This window comes from Mustela erminea, chromosome 19 (genome assembly GCF_009829155.1).
Source record: "Mustela erminea isolate mMusErm1 chromosome 19, mMusErm1.Pri, whole genome shotgun sequence".
Classification (NCBI taxonomy): Eukaryota; Metazoa; Chordata; class Mammalia; order Carnivora; family Mustelidae; genus Mustela; species Mustela erminea.
Window position 1 is genome coordinate 352250 of NC_045632.1, and position 17304 is coordinate 369553.

General features: G+C 56.6%; 3 protein-coding genes across 11 annotated transcripts; 1 reads left to right on the forward strand and 2 right to left on the reverse strand.

The window, feature by feature from the left end:
* Positions 1 to 148: 148 nt before the first annotated feature.
* Positions 149 to 10124, reverse strand: TMEM145 (transmembrane protein 145). Of its 3 annotated transcripts, XR_004281487.1 has the most exons (16): positions 8360 to 10124; positions 7511 to 7585; positions 7320 to 7397; positions 7152 to 7238; positions 6960 to 7061; positions 6787 to 6871; positions 6607 to 6678; positions 6423 to 6491; positions 5872 to 5952; positions 5710 to 5788; positions 5471 to 5564; positions 4573 to 4745; positions 3641 to 3761; positions 1455 to 1661; positions 587 to 965; positions 149 to 490 (listed from the first exon to the last, which is right to left on the reverse strand). XR_004281487.1 is itself a non-coding variant. In XM_032325999.1 (15 exons), the coding sequence occupies exons 1-15, from the start codon at positions 8477 to 8479 to the stop codon at positions 410 to 412; spliced, it is 1524 nt and encodes a 507-aa protein (XP_032181890.1). In that variant the 5' UTR covers positions 8480 to 10124; the 3' UTR covers positions 149 to 409. The 3 variants fall into 3 exon arrangements, 2 of the variants coding, with proteins under 2 accessions (XP_032181890.1, XP_032181889.1); XM_032325999.1 differs by lacking the exon at positions 587 to 965; XM_032325998.1 differs by having other exon boundaries at positions 149 to 965.
* Positions 10125 to 10179: 55 nt separating this feature from the next.
* On the reverse strand, positions 10180 to 13952 carry PRR19 (proline rich 19). 6 transcript variants are annotated; one of them, XM_032326005.1, is made up of 3 exons: positions 13606 to 13952; positions 10823 to 11429; positions 10180 to 10737 (listed from the first exon to the last, which is right to left on the reverse strand). In XM_032326005.1, the coding sequence occupies exons 2-3, from the start codon at positions 11421 to 11423 to the stop codon at positions 10265 to 10267; spliced, it is 1074 nt and encodes a 357-aa protein (XP_032181896.1). In that variant the 5' UTR covers positions 11424 to 11429; positions 13606 to 13952; the 3' UTR covers positions 10180 to 10264. The 6 variants fall into 6 exon arrangements, with proteins under 6 accessions (XP_032181896.1, XP_032181895.1, XP_032181893.1 ...); XM_032326004.1 differs by lacking the exon at positions 13606 to 13952 and adding an exon at positions 12124 to 12837 and having other exon boundaries at positions 10823 to 11431; XM_032326002.1 differs by lacking the exon at positions 13606 to 13952 and adding an exon at positions 12038 to 12837.
* Positions 13953 to 14467: 515 nt separating this feature from the next.
* On the forward strand, positions 14468 to 17005 carry PAFAH1B3 (platelet activating factor acetylhydrolase 1b catalytic subunit 3). 2 transcript variants are annotated; one of them, XM_032326006.1, is made up of 5 exons: positions 14468 to 14899; positions 15081 to 15170; positions 15793 to 15909; positions 15988 to 16110; positions 16678 to 17005. In XM_032326006.1, the coding sequence occupies exons 1-5, from the start codon at positions 14822 to 14824 to the stop codon at positions 16963 to 16965; spliced, it is 696 nt and encodes a 231-aa protein (XP_032181897.1). In that variant the 5' UTR covers positions 14468 to 14821; the 3' UTR covers positions 16966 to 17005. The 2 variants fall into 2 exon arrangements, with proteins under 2 accessions (XP_032181897.1, XP_032181898.1); XM_032326007.1 differs by having other exon boundaries at positions 14868 to 14972.
* The last annotated feature ends 299 nt before the right edge of the window (positions 17006 to 17304 follow it).

Below are 17304 nucleotides of genomic sequence, written 5' to 3' on the forward strand. Positions count from 1 at the left end.
AGTCCCGCATCGGGCTCTCTGCTCGGCAGGGAGCCTGCTTCCTCCTCTCTCTCTCTCTCTCTCTGCCTCTCTGCCTACTTGTGATCTCTGTCTGTCAAATAAATAAATAAAACCTTTAAAAAAAAAAGATGTAAAGAGTCCATTTTATAGATTAAAAACTCAACGAATCCGCTTTATTTTGGCAAGAAGGGAAAAAGTCTTTTTGCCGGGGACCTAAGGGAGGGCCCCCGGATGGAGATAGGGGTGGGCAGAGTTTGGTCCGAAGTTACAGAGATCCAAGGGAAGGTGTCAGAGTCGAGACCAGATTCACAATATCCGTCCCAGGAGCAATGGCTGGGGGTCGCGGAGTCCTGGAGAGTCACGGGCAGGGTCCCGGCGATCGTCACTGTTGTTCCGGGGTCCGGCGGGATCAGAGGTCTCGGAGGGGGCCAGGGGGCCGTAGGTCTCGAAACAGCGGGAGCCCAGAATCCGGCGCCGCTCGGGGCAGGGGCTGAGGGAGGGGACGGGGAGAGCGGCTCCCGCGGGACCGTTTGGCACAAAAGTCGGGGGGAGGGGCGGGGAGGAGCGGGACAGTACGCACCCCTACCTGGGCGCGCAGGGTGGGGAGGGTCGGGAAGGCCTGGGATGGCAGCGCCCTGGGGCCCGGATAGAGCGGGGATCCGGAGCCCGGCCGGGGCCCGGCACGCGGACCATGGGGTGGGGGTGGGCAAGGGTGCTCAGACCGGGGGTGCGGTGCCCCCGGCCCTGTGCATGCTGAAGTATTCCGTGAAGCCGGTGTGCGGCGCCGCCGTCTGGGGCACGAGCCGCTGGTAGGGCGGCGTCGGGCCATCCCAGCTCGGGTCGGCCGCCTTGGGGAACCGAGCGGGAAGGGGCGGGGAGGCCGCGCCCGGCTCGGCCATGGTCACCACGCGGCCCCTCGGGGCCACCGCCGCCGCCACCGCCGTCTCCTCCACCTGCTTCCCGGCCTGGGAGGGGGGTCAGGGTCAGAGGCCGTCCGGGACCCACGGGGGGCAGATGCGGCCCCGAAGTCCCGACCCCCTCCCCGCAAAGGAGCCCCCCCTCCCGAGGTGCGGGCGCAGGTGTCAATCAGGGAAGGAGCGGATGGCCGGGCGCCTGGGCAGTGGGGCCAGGTACTCAAGGGGCGGTGTCGGAGCGCGCGGGGCGAACTCCGGCGGCGGCCGGAGAGTGGGGGGAGAGCCGCGGAAGGCCGGTGGCGGGGGCACGGCGCCTGGCGTCTGCGGGGGCGTGCGCAACAGCGCCAGGACCCAGTCGGGCAGGGTGGGCGCGGGCGCCGGGGTGCGGTCGCGGCGCGGTGTTGGGGCTCCGGGCGTGCGGAAGGCTGGGGGTGGGCTGAGGCGTCTGGGAGAGGGGGGCGGCGGCGGGGCCGGGAGCGGGGTCAGGTACTCCAGGGGCGGCGCCAGCAGCTCCTCGTGCGCCGGGAGCGCGGGGCTTACGGAGGAGGCGGACGGGGGGATGGAGAAGAGCTCCGTGAAGTTGGGCACCGAGTCGCTGATGAACGTCACGTTCCCATAGACGTGCTGCGGGAAGGCCTTGTCGGTGGATTGGCTCCCTTGGGGCCCCGGGGCCCCGGCTGAGGCGATCTGCGACGTGCGCACGTGGTACGGGAAGTTCTTGTTGGCCGCAGACGGGCGGGTCATGATCTGGGGCGAGAGGCCAAGTGCTGGTTGGAGAAACACTGTCCAGGCCTCAGGCCGGCTCCGTAAACATGGGGTCCTAAGGATTTCCCCTCACTTGACATCCTCCAGGATTCCCTGTGGCCCCTCAGCCTTGATTAGGCACCTACTCTGGGCTTGCACCTTTTTCCTGTGATGCTTCCTCCATTGGGGCCCTGATCACTGACTTATTGCTGGTCGGTTAAGTGTCAGCGTCCTTCACTGTGCGGTAAGACAGCCACTGGCTGTATGGAGCTATTTACGTTTAAATTAATTAATAGGAAACAATGAAAATTTTTGTCTTCACACTAGCTACATTTAAGTGCTTAGTAACCACATGTGGATAGTAGCTACTGCATTGAACAGCACAGAGTACAGAATATTTTCATAAACATAGAAAGATCAATTGGGACAATACTGGGTAGATTCTAGAATGCTAGCATCATGAAGGCAGGAATTTGTTCAGTTCCCTGCTGAATCCCCAATACCTTCTAGAACAGTACCTGGCTCATAAGCGCTCTGTAAATATTGATTGAATGTAGAGATGTGTCTAGTCTAGTAGGTCACAAGGGCAGAGACTGGATGTGACTCTAGCATTGCACATGGGAGCCCAGTATGACTTCCCACCCCACACCCCCACCAAGGCTGTGCTCAGTAGGGACAAGGAATGCGGGAGGTGGACCTGTGCTCAACTGAGCATTTTTTAGGAAAGAAACTGGCTGAAGGTGAAATATAGCTAAAAGGGCGCTGCATTTCCATGTTTAGGCCCATACCCCACCTCTCGTCCCACAGCTCATTGAGTATGGGATCTGGAGCATGTTGATAAAACTACCTGAGCCTCCCTGGGGGAAAGGGACTGCAGTGCCTACTTGGAAAGATAAGGAGACAGCAGAAACGCAAACCCCTGATGCAGAGCTCGGCAAGTGATGGTTCCCAGCACTTCTCTTTCTGTCCCTTTCTGACTTCCTGCAGAGTTTCCAGAAGGGCTGTACTGGGAAGGTGAGTCTCTAACTTAAGTCAGACTGTGGGGTGGAAGATGGGGGACGGGGCCATCTGTGACTGAGTACATTCCCCACCCAGAGCACATTGTGGACACCTGGAGTCAGGCAGGCTCCAGGGCCCTCATCAATGTTTGTATTCCTGTCTGGCTCCCCCTGCTGGAGAAGGATTGGGCTCAAAGTCCCTGCCCTAATACCAAAGGCCATGGAGCCCTCACAGGTCACCTCCCCTGTTTGGGCCTTAGTTCCTTCCCCTTTCTGTAGAGTGGGTTCAACAACCATTACCCATCCTGTCCTGGGGCTGGTTTGACAATTAAACAAGATGTCTGAACATATAGATACATGAACTGTCTCCCAGAAGGCCAGATAGGATATAATCGAGGGGAAAGAAGAGGTTTGGTGCTGATATCTTCTTGATATCACTCAGATCTAGGCCCCTGGGACCCCAGCCTGGCCCATCCCACCTGCTTCTTCCTGAACAATGGCCTATAATGGCAGATGAGAGAAGGTGACAGGGAAGGGAGGAGTAGTGACCAAGGGATTTGGGAAAGGCAGAAGGATACAGAAGGGAAATGTGAGAATCTGGGGTCACAGGTCCGGAATGGGAGTGGGAGGGGGTCAAAGAAAGAGGGTGGGGTTGTTGGAGTTGTTGGGCACCTGACTGGCTCAGTTGGTACAGCATGTAGCTTCTTCATCACAGGGTCATGAGTTCAAGCCTCATGTTGAGTGTAGAGTTTATTTAAGAAAAAAACACGGGGCGGCAGGGTGGAAAGGGTTGGGGAAGAGGCCAGATGGGAGCAAGGAATAAAAGAGGGTGGACTTTGCGGGGATCCAGCAGACTCTCAATGTCTGTTGGGTGACTAAAGGGATGAAGTGAAGGAAATGGAAGGAGAGCTAAGAACAGAAGGTTCAGTCTCATGCAACCTCTGCCCATCAGGCTCCCACCCTGACCTGGATGCCCTTCCTCACCAGGAACACGCCATGGGCATACAAATGGATCCCCAGCTGAATTCCATTGACAATCTTCTCCCGGGCCCACTTGGGGATCCCAAAGTTGGCGATCAGGGCCATCACAGGAACTGCAAAGAACCTGAAGGGGAGGCACTGGGTCAGCAGAGACACTGCCCCTGCCCTCGTCCCCACCCCAGGGCCCCAGCTCCCCTGCCACACACACGCGCGCACACACACACACACACACACACAGGGCCCAGGTGGGTCCCAAACTGGAGAAAAGCCAGTGTGACCTTCAGAAGCCAGAGGTTAAAAGGGGGCAGGAATCCCACTGGCCTGGGAGATTCTGGAAGGCAAAGACTAGGTTGAATTTAACTCAGTTCCACCCTGCCCCAAATCCCCAGTGCCTGAGAGGAAAAAGATGTTTGGTGAATGAATTAACAAAAGAGCATAACAATTAAGGACTCACTGTGTATCATACATATAAATTCATTAAGTCTCACAATGATGCTATGAGGCAAGTACAATTTTCATTCCCATTAAACAGGTAAGGAAACTGAGGCAAAAGAACTTACTTGATTTGCATGAGGTCCCACAGTTTACAAGCTTTAGAACTGGGACCTGAACACAGGCAGTCAGGCTTAGAATTTGCCTACTGTACTGCTGTCATGTTTGAATGATAGAAAATTACAGCTAGCTTTTATTGAACACTTAACTATGTGCCAGATACAAGGCCCTTACATACTGCCTGATGCATGCTCAAGAGAATGCTTTCTTTATGAGTAGGCAACCTGAAGCTCTTTTTTTTTTTTTTTCCAGGTCACAAAATGAGTCAGCAGCAGACTCTGGGACAGCTGCCTCACTGAACAGAGCCTGAGAAATGGACCGTGGTTTCCAGGAAGCCCCAGGACCAGGAGACAGGGACGGGTTGAGGGCCCAGCATGTCTCACCAGAGGGTGTAGGCAGCAAAGAAGGGCACATAGAAGGGCTGCTTCTCCGGGAAGTGGCGCAAGGAGATGAACACGGCGTAGGAGAACCACACGTAAGCCGCCACCTGCAGCCCAATGAGCCCATAGCCCGCCGGCGACTCATACGTGTACAGTACCTGGCCCGGGTCAAAGAACTGGACCCAAAGAAGAGGGTTTGTCATAGCCCTGACCCCCTGCCCTCCTACACAGGGACCCCCAGGCCCACCCCTGGGCACCCAGGGGGCAGAGGTACTTGGTCAGGACAGAAGCAGCAGGAGAGCACAAAATGGAAACAGAAACAGGTAGAGGAAGAGAATACATTAGCTACCAGGGGCCCAACAAGGGGCGAGGCACCTGCCATGCGTGAGAGTTACATTTGCTTCAACTCGGTGAGTCAGGTCTTATTATCACCCCACTTCACAGAGGGGGAAACTGAGGCTAAGAGGGACACATTTGGGCCAAAGTCAACCAAGGTGATATAAAGTTTTAGAGGAGCCCCCCAGAGATAGGTAAGATCTTCCTACCTTTCCAGAAGAGGAAACAGGCTTAGAGGGGGCAAGAATCATCCAAGGTCAGCTAGCTGGGGAGTGGGAGAGCCAGTGTGCGGGACTCCTGAACTCTCAGGCATGACACTGAGCATAAATGTGACAGACAGTGAGAGACAGAGGGAGGAGGAAGAAGGCTCCACTGAGATGGTGAACAGGGGAGGCAGGCACTCAGAGAGACAGATGGGCAGGCAGAATCACAGAGTGGGAGAGAGCGAGCCAGCAAGAGTGCGATGTGGGGAAGGGCTGGCAGACCGGTGGAGGAGGTGGCCAAAAGCCTTGGGTGGGGTGTGTGGTGGGGAGGCAAGGCCTGGGCAGTGGCGGGAGGCACTCACCTCAGCCTCATAGATGAGCAGCACCACGTGGGTAAGGGTGTACAGGGTCATGTAGACAGACAACTTCACGGAACCCGAGTGGCTGATGCGGCCCCTGGCGGCCGGCCATGAGGGGAGACAGCAGGGGTGGGGGCTATCAGGGAGAAGCGAGCAGCCACCCCCCAGATCCACCCGTGTGCCCTGTTCCCTAGCCCAGCCACACCTCCCCCCAGCACTCCCTCCCGCCCCAGCCTGGGCACCGTGTCACCGTGAATCCCTTCCCCAGAAGGATGAGCATCAGCAGGAAGATGAGGAAGCTGGAGGAGAAGAGCAGCTTGGCTGGAAGGAGGGCGGAGAGGGTGTGTCAGACACAGGGCTCAGAGAGAGCCCAGGCAGCCTTCCCCGGCCCACTTCGTTCTCACCCAAGATCTTCAGACTCTCATTGCCAATGCCGTCGGTGGCATACTGGCCCCAGTAGATGCAGAAAAACAGGAGGCTCAGGACTGAGGGGAGAATGGGCAGAGGGAGGAAAGGACAAAAACTGCATTGGGGCATCGCTGTTCCCTAGTTCTACAATCTAGACGGCCAGAATTCCTCCTTCGTCCCTATCAGGATTCTAGACCATTCCTTCCCACTGATGTCCTAGGAGACTCTGGAGTCCAAGGCCCAGCCCCTCGTCTCCGGGACCAGATGTTCAGGCCCACAGCCACCTCCTCCCCCAGACCCAGGAACCCAGGGCCCCAGCCCTCTCCTCCCTCAGACCCAGGGGTCCAGGCCCCCAAACCCTCTTCCTTCAGACCTAGGAGTCCAGGCCCCAGCCCCTCCTCCTTCAGACCCAGGAGTCCAGGCCCCCATCCCCTCTTCCCTCAGACCCAGGGTCCAGGCCCCCAGCCCCTCCTCTCTCAGACCCAGGTATCTGGACCCTAAGTCCCTCCTCTGACAGCACTCAAAGTTGGGCTACTCTAAACCTCACCCTCCACTCCTGCTGCCGCCATGAACATTTTATAAGTTGTATGGAGCAACTGACGACCTTTCAGCAAATCTAGAAGAGGTAGGGGAAGGGGGTTCACAGACAGGAAAGGAGAGTAGCCCACCTCCCCCAACCCTTCCCCCATAACTCCCAACCTCCCACCACTCCCACCATGTGCTGGACTCACATCCAAAGTAACAGGAGAGGAAGAAGATGAGGATGAAGATGAGAAGGAAAGTCACATCTGTCTCCAGGATCCCTGCCGATTTGGTAGAAGGAAGAAAGGATTCAGTCAGACTGGGTGTCAGCAGGTACCCAACTCTAGAGTCCCACAAAGATCCTGGCTTCCGGGTCCCCATATGCTCACCAAACTCATCAGCCGAGAAATGCCGTGTCCAGAAGGACTTGCCATTGGTGAGGACCATCTCATACTCCAACTGCAGCCCATCTCCCTGTGGACAGTGTGGAGTCCTGAGCAGGTAGGGGGGCCAGCAGCAAGGCAAGGAGGAGGAGGCCCAGGTGGCCATCCAGGCCCCTTACCCCACACTTGCTGAGTGCGATGTACCACCACCTTTCACGCACGGAGCGGAAGCTTCGGCCGCTGGAGCAGCTCAGGTAACGGGTTCCCTCCTCTGACACTACCTGGGGAAGAGAAAGAAGGGTGAAGCCTCTCTGTGCAGCCCCCAGGCCCTCAGCCTTCAGCACCTGCCCACTACCCCACTGGGCCCATACCTGACAGCCTGACCAGGCGTACTGGGTGGTGAGGTTGATGACCTGGTTGTTCTCGGGCCTGATCACGGACTCCTTGGCCAGGCAGTCCTGGAGAAGGCAGGGACATGGTCACCCCCTGACCAGCCTCAACCCTCCCCCCTCACCCCCATATACCCTCACGGCCTTCACCTTGTCCCCTGCCTTGTACACAGCTGGCCACTGGGATGGGTCATCGAAATAGAGGAGGATGTTCTGGCAGCACTTGGCCTGCAGACCCAGAGATTTTACAAGTTTGGGGAGTCTGGGGAGCTGGGATGGCCCTTGCCTTGGGAGACAGAGGGAGTCTCCAGCCTCAGCAAGACAAGTCAGGGAAGGCTCACCTCAGGGTATCGGAAGCGGAAGTCCAGTCGGCCATAATCCGAAAGAAAGCAAAATCTTGTCAGGAAGAGCCAGTCCTGGAAAAGGGGCCCAGTCCTGCTGAGTCCTCTGAGAACTCTCCTCCACTCCGCGGGGCCCCAACTTTCCTTCCCTACCCTTGCGTACCTGATTTCCCAAGGAGCATTAACGGGACCAAGTTATCTCCCAAATTCTTCTGTGATCCCTTTGCCTTTTCTTTCCAGGATTCTTGCCTCAGGTGCCTCCCCACCCCAAGTTATTTTGTCCCCTCAAAACACTTCTCCCATTTTCCCAGTGCCCTAAGAAAGACCCTGGGGGGCAAGATACCCACCCCAGCCACGTTCAGTCCCAGACACCATCTGACTGCCATCCCTCCAGGAGTTATGCACACACATGTCCCCCCCACGGGGGTCCCAGAGACCATCTTGTCCTGGGGAATAGTCCAAACGGCCCTCTCCCGACCCTGAGCAGAAGTGTGAACTCAAGGCTCTCCGTGGAGTGAAAAGTGCTGTCCCTTCAGCACCACCTCGGCGTTTCCCCCCCAACCCCCACCCCAAACTCTGACTCTCCCAACCCGTCCCTTCTCCCCGCCCAGCTCTGACCTCAATGTCCCTCCCATAACCCCCAAGTCTCTTCTCGACCCCACAGCCCCTCTCAGCCTCATCACTGACCCAGTCCTCCCATCCGCCCCCCAACACCAGCCCCATTCCCCCCCGCGGCTCCCAGGGACCGCCGGGGACTGGCGGCAGGGGGCGGGGCGGCACCCTCCTCCCTCCCTTCCCTCCTGTCCCCGGGGGCCCGGCGGGTGGCAGGGGAGGGCCCAGCGCGCTCACCTCCTTGGAGCTGAGGTTGCCCCGCACGTACTTGGCCCGGGCGCGGGGGGGCAGTGGCAGCAGCAGGAGCAGCAGCGGCGGCAGCAGGCGGCGCAGAGCGGGCGCGCGCGGGGGCTCCATTCCGCCCGCTACCGGCCCCGGCCCCGGCCCCAGCTCGGCTCCGGCTCCTGCTCCGCTCCGGCCCGGCGACGGCAGCGAGAGCGCGCGGGCCGGCCAGCGCGCGTCCCCGATTAAAGGGGCCGCCGGGCGCCACGCTCCCCGCCCCCTACGCCGGGGTGCCCTGATCTGGCGCCTTCTCAATCGGTGTGAGAGAGGGCGCCCCTTTCCTCGCCTCTCAACCCCGCCCCAGCCTCCCCTCTGGGAGTGTCCCTGACACCTCTGGCTCCCCGTGTCCTACACTGAACTCCCATTCCCCCAAGCCCTTCCTCCTCCTCTAGACTGCCATCTTGGTATGACCCCCAACCCACAGACCCCAACTCTGTCCTGACCTCCCCCGAATTTAGTCCCCAAACTCCTCTTTGCTCATCCCTGCTGGCATGACAGCCATCCTCATCTGTGTCCTCCCAAGATCCCATGGGCTCCGTGAAGTGCCCAGAGAGACATAAGAGGCAGGAGAGGGCAAACCACTTGTTCTGAGTCACAAAAGACAGAGATGGCACAACCCTGGGCCACAACCACTACACTTCATTGCCTGACCCTGTCCAGTCACTGCTCACCAGGGTGTGAAACCTGCTCACTGCCTCTCAGAAGAGGTGGTGTTGTGAGAAGCCCAGAGAGGACTGAAATCAACTGCCTGGGTTCAAAACCCAACATTGCCACTTTCTCATTAGACCTCAGCCAAGTCCTGTAATCTCCCAGTTCAGTCCCCTACCAGCTGGTTCCAACCTTATGGTTTCCCAGTGGGCAACGGGATCCCTGGAAAGGCTTTACAGAGTAGCATCCAAGTCCCTCAGCTTCCTTTTCCTGATCAGATTCCAGCAAACATTTCTAGCTTCGTTCCTCCCCCTCCTCTGCAAAAAATGTGCTGCTCCTCAAAATATCATTTTATGAAACTTTCTAAGCCAGGTGCCAGGCAGGAAACATAAGGGCATGAAACACTTCGGTATGAGCCCCATGAACAGGCGGCCTCGGCTCTTCCATTTGAGCCAGTTGTTGCCAGAAGGGATAGTAGATCTGCTGCCAGATCTTTTCTTTCTTTCTTTCCTTTTTTTTTTTTCCCCCAGAGAAGCCAGAAATGTGTTGGGCTTTTTTGGTTTTGCTTTTGTTTTAAAGCAAACTGGTTTGTAATAGTAGGCAATTAATTCAAAAATGTAAAATGTATCTTGAGCCAAAGTAAAAAGTCTGGGGGTCAGGTTCAGGCCTCATCTCCCCCTCCTGTCGTGATCCTGCAAATGCAGTCCCTGTGCCTGCGGGACCAGGAGCCCATCAACAGCAGGGCCTGGACGTGACTCACTCTTGGTCCCAGGACAGCCTAGGCATATGGACTACATGCACATACTATCTCACAGAACAGCATTCCTAGTATTGCCTGAAATGTTCTTTTCCTCCACTACTAGTAAGTTTTTACTCATCTTAAGACTTGTAAAGGTCTAGGTCTGCTCCCTTCTGAACAACTCCCTCATCACCGGGGCAGAATCATCACTCCTTCCTTATACTCCTGGCATATAGCTGGCTTCACTGGGTGAATGTGTGGAACTGACTAAAGCCCCAGGTTTCCCCAACTCTGGCTCCTCAAACCCTAGGAAGGTGATAAATGATGGCATCTTCCCCTCCATCTTGGACCCAGAACTCAGAGCAAAGCAAAACTGCTATCCTTGGTCAGCTACTCACTGAAAAGCAAGGGGATCATGTAGAAGGTACTTTATTGAGGTGATTAGGAGTACCCCCAGCCCAGCCTCAGCCCCCTCAGTACAGTCTCATGGGTGGAAAGGACCAGGCCTCTGGGCTGCTCTGAGCCACTACCCAGGAGAGGCTGGGCAGTGGGGCAGGAGGGCTGGGGCTCCAGTCCAGGGCAGAGGTTTCAGGCAACAAGGGTGATGGTGGCTGAGGCAGGGGTTGTTGTGGTCCGACCCCCCAGGGCCGGGGAGGGGGTGGTGTGGCTACGAGCCAGATACTTTTCAGCAGGTCAAAGGCTGTTGGGGGGCCCCAGGCTGCCCCAGATGGTGAAGGCAACAAGGGCAAGGGTGGTGGCCAGGGACCTTTTGGCGGTGCCAGGCTCACCCTGTGCACCATGGGAGTGCTGGAGGTGTGAGAAATGGCAAAGGTAAGTTCCTTTGTCCTCTGTTGCCTCCTCTGCCTCCCCTCCCCTAGGGCCTGCTCGGGGCTGCTGATCCAGGAGCGTGTCATCCTTTGGCTTTCAGGGCCTCCAGGCTTGGTCCCTGGCACAAAGGAAAAAAGCATGGGGGACAGCTGAGCTAGAGCAGACAGGGGAAGGGGAATACAGGGAGCAGGAGGCAGGCTCACCTGGTAAGGGTGGATGGAAGTCATGGAGCACCAGGGTGAGGTCAGGCACACAGCCATGGCAGGACTGTAAGGTGCCCACGATGGCATCCCTGGCTTCTTGCACTAGGTTCCTCCTGGGGAAGGCCTGTGGCAGAATCAGCTGGCACTGCAGCTCCTCCAGCAGCTTTCCCAAGCCAAGGATCTCTGGGGGACTGGGTGGGCCTGGGCCCGAGCCTCTAGGAACCTGGTTCTCCTTGCCCCCTGACTGCAGGGCTGGTTCTTGGACCTGGCTTGGGCTTGGGGAGGGTTTGGTGGGGAATGAAGGGGTGCCTGGCTCCAGGGACTCACAGCTAAGCAGCCGTGCCACGTCCAGAGATTTCACTTCATGGTTGAAGAGACCCCAGTGCTCCCGGCTCAGCCGGCCCTGGGTTATGACCACAAGCTTGGGAGCGGTAGCGGCCACAGGGAGATCCTGACTGGCCACAGGAGGATCCTGACGGGTCAATGGCCGGCGGTTGCCCATCAGGGCCTCATTGCGCTCCCGCCTGGTCTTCCGACGGCGCACACGACCAGGTTTCTCAGGCCGCTGGAAAGGCTGGGGGGCTGGCCCCCGGGGGTCCATTGTGTCCTGGAAGAAAAAGCTAGGATGGTCATCGGTATACAGGTAATCAGGAACTAAAAGTGAACGGTGAGAAGAAGAGATGGTTTGGGGTGAGGTGGAAATACTACTTACAAAGATGAGATGGGAGTAAGATAGTGGGGAGGGAGCCACTGGCAAAGGCTTGGTCAGAGAGGTTGGGTGGGGTCAAGGGAGTCGCGGTGAATGGGAAGGTCCTTGGCTATGGATGTCAGGGAATAGAGAGGGTTACAGGGTGCCGGGACATAAGGAAATAGCTAAAAGATGGGGGGGGGGGGACGGGATCATGAGACCACAGGTATCTGCTGAACCAGGAAGAGATTGTGGACAGAGGAAAAATCCAAGGATAGAGGAGGTACTGGAGAATGCAGAAAGAGATGGCAAAGGGAGAAGGGCAGAAGAGATAAATAGCAGAAAAGAAGTTGGAGAGGCTGAGAAGACCTCGGTAAAGCAGAAGGGGCAACGGCGGAGCTACCAGGAACTGGGGCCTAGTCACAGGACCAGCCAGGTGGCCTAGGGTAGGAGACGAGGCCAGGGTGGGCAGTTGAGGTTAGGGAGGGAGGGTACGGTTGGTGGGGGCAGGACGTGGAGCATCTCACCTTCTCCTGGACCAACGAACCCTGCCCCCTACCCACCCCACGTGGCTGTGGGGTGCAGTGGCTTCTTTTCCGCGGTAACCCTAGCTCACCACGTACTGGGGTCTCTTCGGGGCCTCACGCTGGGCCTCCTGCGTACAACGCGCATGCGTGTGCCCTCCCACTCCCTCTAGCTTCCTGCTCGCGGACTTCTGGCTCCCGCCAGGCACGAGGCACCAGTGCCGGTTATAGTCCCACCCATTCCAGCCTTACTGTCAGAAACATCTCTCATTTGTCCTTAGACACCTCCCATCCACCAATTGGCTGTGAGGCCCACTGGGGCCCTCCCCCTTTCTGAGTGCTGATTGGTTCAGATGTCTATTAGCGGACTTTTCTCTCTGGACAGTGCGATGAGGCGAGGCACAAGGGGAAAAGGGGCCATTGTAGCCTTTATGTGCAGCCGGTCACCAGGCAGTCACAGAATTCTTCCCCAGTCAGTGTGGAGTCATTCAGAACTTGGATCTGCAGTTAGGCTACCCAGCTTCAAATGCCCAAGCTGGCATGTTTGAGTTGTGTGACATGGAAAACTGTGTAACTGCCGAGACCCTCAGTGTCCTAATTTGTAAAATGGAGTTGGATGGAGTACCTCCTTCTTCATGTGGTGGCTGTACGAAATGAGCCAATATACCTAACTTGAAACAGTTCTCGATTTGAATGAAATAAGTGCCTCAAAGCTGTTTATTGCTAAGCTTTGCTTCCAAAAGCCCTTCTCCACCTTTCCAATTTATCTATCTACACTTGCTCCCTCAGACTTTTTTTTTTTTTTTTTTAAAGATGTATTTATCATGGGGCGTCTGGGTGGCTCAGTTGGTTGAGTGTCTGCCTTCAGCTCAGGTCATGATCTCAGGGTCCTGGAATTGTGATCCGCATTGGGCTCCCTGCTCAGTGGAGAGCTTGCTTGTCCCTCTCCCTATGCCCTTACCCCAGCTCATGCCCTCAAATTATTATTTTTTTTTTTAAGTTGTATTTATCTAAAGAGAAAGCGAGCTTGAACAAGGGTGGGGCAGAAGGAGAGGGAGAGAGAATCCTCAAACAGGCTCCCTGCTGAGCACAGAGCAGGACGCTCAGGACCCTGAGATCATGACCTGAACTGAAATCAAGAGTTGGCAGCTTAACTGACTGAGCCACCCAGGTGCCACCCCCGCCCTCCTGAAACACATCCCCAAGTCTTTAAAATCAAGCTATGGCCAAAGTATTTCCCATGCCCTAATAAGCTATATTACCCATGTAATACTGCTTACCCAGTCTTCCTGACTTTTCAAGGCCTAACTCAAATACAACTAGGAAACCTCTCACACTCAGAGTCCTTCTCTTCCTCCTCCTCCTCCTCTACTTCTCTTAATCACAACCTTGATCCTTCTCCCAGCTGTGTCTCATCTCTCTTCCCCAACACGCTGGGATGAGGCCAGGATCTGACCCATTCATTTAATATTCATCCAAGTTCTTGGTACTATGAGTCAGACCCTGTTTAGGCTAATGGATGGAGGCAAAACATTAACATGATAAATAGGACTATCTCAGTATCAACCTACCTAGAAAGAATCAACAGATGGAAAGGTTCCATCTGGGAGCAGAGCTACAGGAATATAACTAGGAAGTTTAGGATGGTGGGGGATCCCCCCCCCAACCTGGTCCCTGAGAACAGGAAGAACTGGGAAGACTTGAGATTAATATGGGGCGTTGGGGGGCGACTTTAGGTGGCTTTGGCTATGGATGTAGGTTTCAGAGCCCAGACACATCTGTGGGTTTAGGGAGGGGAACGGAGGCCACGAATCTGCAAGATGAGCTGGGCGGGAGGGGCGCCAGGCTGGACCTGGGCCTTGTGGCATCTCTAGTTTCCCTTCTCTTTCTGAAGCTTCTGCTGCCCTCTTTGCAGCACCTGTGGTGTATGTAATGCAAAGATATGTAGTTTAGATTTTATGCCACAAAAACTGGTGTTTTTGAGAGGGGGTCTGGGATGGGGACACGAACATATAAGCTCACTAAAACCCTGGTGGTGCCTTAGCCTTACAAGTGAGGCTCTGCCCATTTTGCCATCTTCCTTTTTTCTCCCCACATAAGTAGAAAATGGGAGCGTCCCCTCCTAGCCAGGTGCGTACGAGTCACCCCCTCAAGGGATGCAGGAATGGACTCGTCCACTCACTCCCCTCCCCCAACCACCACGTGAATGAGACACAGAGCTGGTGATCTCTCACACACACACACAGCTGGTGATCTCTCTCTCTCTTTCTTTTTCTCACACACACCCACAGCTGGTGATCCCTTCCGCACATTTCTCGCCCTATAGCAAACGGTTTCTACCCTCAAGGAAAGAGTCTAGATTCCACCCCACCCCACCCCCGCCAATTCTCGGCCTTTCAGGTAGCTCGCCCCTCCCCCTGACGCAGGTGCGGTGGTTTCTCCCTGCCCCCGCGGGTGCTCCCTGTTCTCGCCTCCGTCCCCAGGCGCCCGGGTGCTCCAGCGGCCGCCGCCCGAGAAAGAGTGGCCTGGGCTGGAAGCGCTGGACGAGTCCACTGCACGACCGCCGCGGGGGAAGCGTGGGCTCCCGACACTACCTCCCCTTCCAAGTGAAGGTTTCCGCTCCTGCAGAGGAGGCGGCGCCCGGGGTCCGGCGTCGTGCTCGCTGGACTGCGGGCGTCGGGACCGGCCATTGTTGCCGGGAAGGGAGGGGTGGGCGTGGCAGAGCTCCTCGGCCCACTCTCCCGGGTCGGCCCCGCTCGCCCATCCTGCAGGAGCCGCGGCGCCAAGATGAGCGGAGGGGAGAACCCGGCCAGCAAGCCCACGCCGGTGCAGGACGTGCAGGGCGACGGACGCTGGATGTCCCTGGTGAGCGACCCGGCCTGCGTACTCAGGAGTCCGGGAAGGGCCTCGGGAGAGCAGCTGTTGGGCGCCGCTCTCTGTACGTGATTAGGAAACCGGGCAATCGGGGTGGTGCTGCCTAAGGAAGCGGAACGAGGCGGGCCCAGAAGCGCGCGTGCCACGGACTCTCCCCTGTACCTCCCCATAGCACCATCGCTTCGTGGCCGACAGCAAAGATAAAGAACCCGAAGTCGTCTTTATCGGGGACTCGTTGGTCCAGCTAATGCACCAGTGCGAGGTGAGACCCGTCCCGGTCCCCCTGCCCCACCCCGGCCTGTGCCCTCACAGACACACCTGGATCAGAGAGTCTGAGGTACCCAAAATAGCCTCAGGCAGCATCCCACACCCAAAATCTTGGTGTAAGGTGCAACATTGTACCGATGAGGAACTGGTGACCTGTCTTTGTCAGATGGAGGCTTTCTTGCAAGATTGCCTGAGGTGAGACTTTATTGTTTGCTTAAGAGAGTGCACAGCCCGAATGGATATTCACAAAGAATGGTTATCCACAAAGCCCTAGTGTTTCTGCGAAATGAAAGTCAACTGGAATAGCTCTCCACAAAGCGGGCTCAGTTGTGTTACCTTTCCACTAAGTGAGGTCAAACTGTAATGGTTTTCATCAGCTGTAAGGCTAGTAGTTGAGTGCATGACTCAAGCTGAATGGGTTTCCATAAAGCGAGTCTTGCTTCTATGAGTCTCCAGGAAAGGGAGACTAGACTAAGTTTGCATCAGGTGAGGTTTTGACCAAACTGCTTCCATAAGGCAGGGCCGGCTCTTCCTTGCTGACATTTGATGCACACTCGGACAGAGTGCGGTGGTCCCTGCTGCTGTCGCCCCTGTGCCCACACCACTTCTTCCCACAGATCTGGCGGGAACTCTTTTCTCCTCTGCACGCACTTAACTTTGGCATTGGCAGTGATAGCACGCAACATGTGCTTTGGCGGCTGGAGAATGGGGAGCTGGAACACATCCGACCCAAGGTGAGCAGAGCTTGGGTAGGCAGCGAAAGCCCCCTATAAGCCTCCCCCTTTACCTCTGCTTCCTGCCTCTTTCCACAGATTGTGGTGGTTTGGGTGGGTACCAACAACCATGGGCACACAGCAGAGCAAGTGACTGGTGGCATCAAGGCCATTGTGGACCTGGTGAACCAGCGGCAGCCCCAGGCCCGCGTCGTGGTGCTGGTGAGAGGTGGGGGGGTGGGGTGTCAGGGAAAAGAGAATGGCAGTGGCCCAGGACCCCCTCAAGTGCAACCGCAGCTGGTTCTGGGGAGCAGGGCGGCAGAGCAGTGACTTTCAGGCAGAAGCTCACATCAAAGCTTGCTAGAGACCCAGCAGCTGCAGTTAAGGTCACGTTCAGGGACCTTAGCCTCTTTTGTTCAAGAAACTGCTGAAGGTTCTGGTGGTGTTGCCAAACCGAAAACAATTAGCCAGAAGTTGTCAGACATTCCCAGGGCAAATCCAGGCTCCATCACTTCTAGCCAGAACCTTTCCTCCTCAGAAAGAGGGATTGACCCTTTGCCACGCTATTGATATTTTTAGGATTGATACTTGGAAAAGATACAAACTCCCAAAAGGTTCTTGCTGAATTGGGGTCTAAGATGCAGTATTGGGAATCATCCCGCTAATCCCCCACTTTCCCATCACTAGTGTATTGCACTGCTGGGGACTCTGTGGTGAGGGGGAACTGTTTGGCCCAGAGCACAGATGCCGGTAGGATGTCTCCTCACAACTCTTGGTGCCCTTCCTCAGGGCCTGCTTCCGAGGGGCCAGCACCCTAACCCACTCCGTGAGAAAAACCGACGGGTGAACGAGCTGGTCCGAGCAGCACTGGCTGGCCACCCACGAGCCCACTTCCTGGATGCCGACCCCGGCTTTGTGCACTCAGACGGTACCATAAGTCACCATGACATGTACGATTACCTGCACCTGAGCCGCCTGGGCTACACACCTGTCTGTCGAGCCCTGCACTCCCTGCTTCTGCATCTGCTGGCCCAAGATCAGGGCCAGGGGGTCGCCCTGCCAGAGGCCACACCCTAAGCATTCTCCCTCTCCAACATTAAATTTTCGTTCCTCAGTCTCCTGTTTCTTCCTTTATGGGACAGCCCTTCTAGGTCCCTCGACCTCGACCTCGACCTCTGTGACCCTGGAGCTCTGGAGGGTATTTTGTTTCTGCCCAAAGCAGGGATCGGCCGATCCATCTAGGCCCTCTGGTTCTTGTGGAGTCTGGCAGGTTTCTACTACCAGTAACGCTAAACGCAGGCCCCACCCATCAGTAACACACTGGGTGAAGTCAGTTTGCCCACTCTACCCTATATAGTCAAGGTTAAGTAAGAATTCTGGAAACCTAGTGACCCAGCAGTCAAAGCCCAGCCAAAG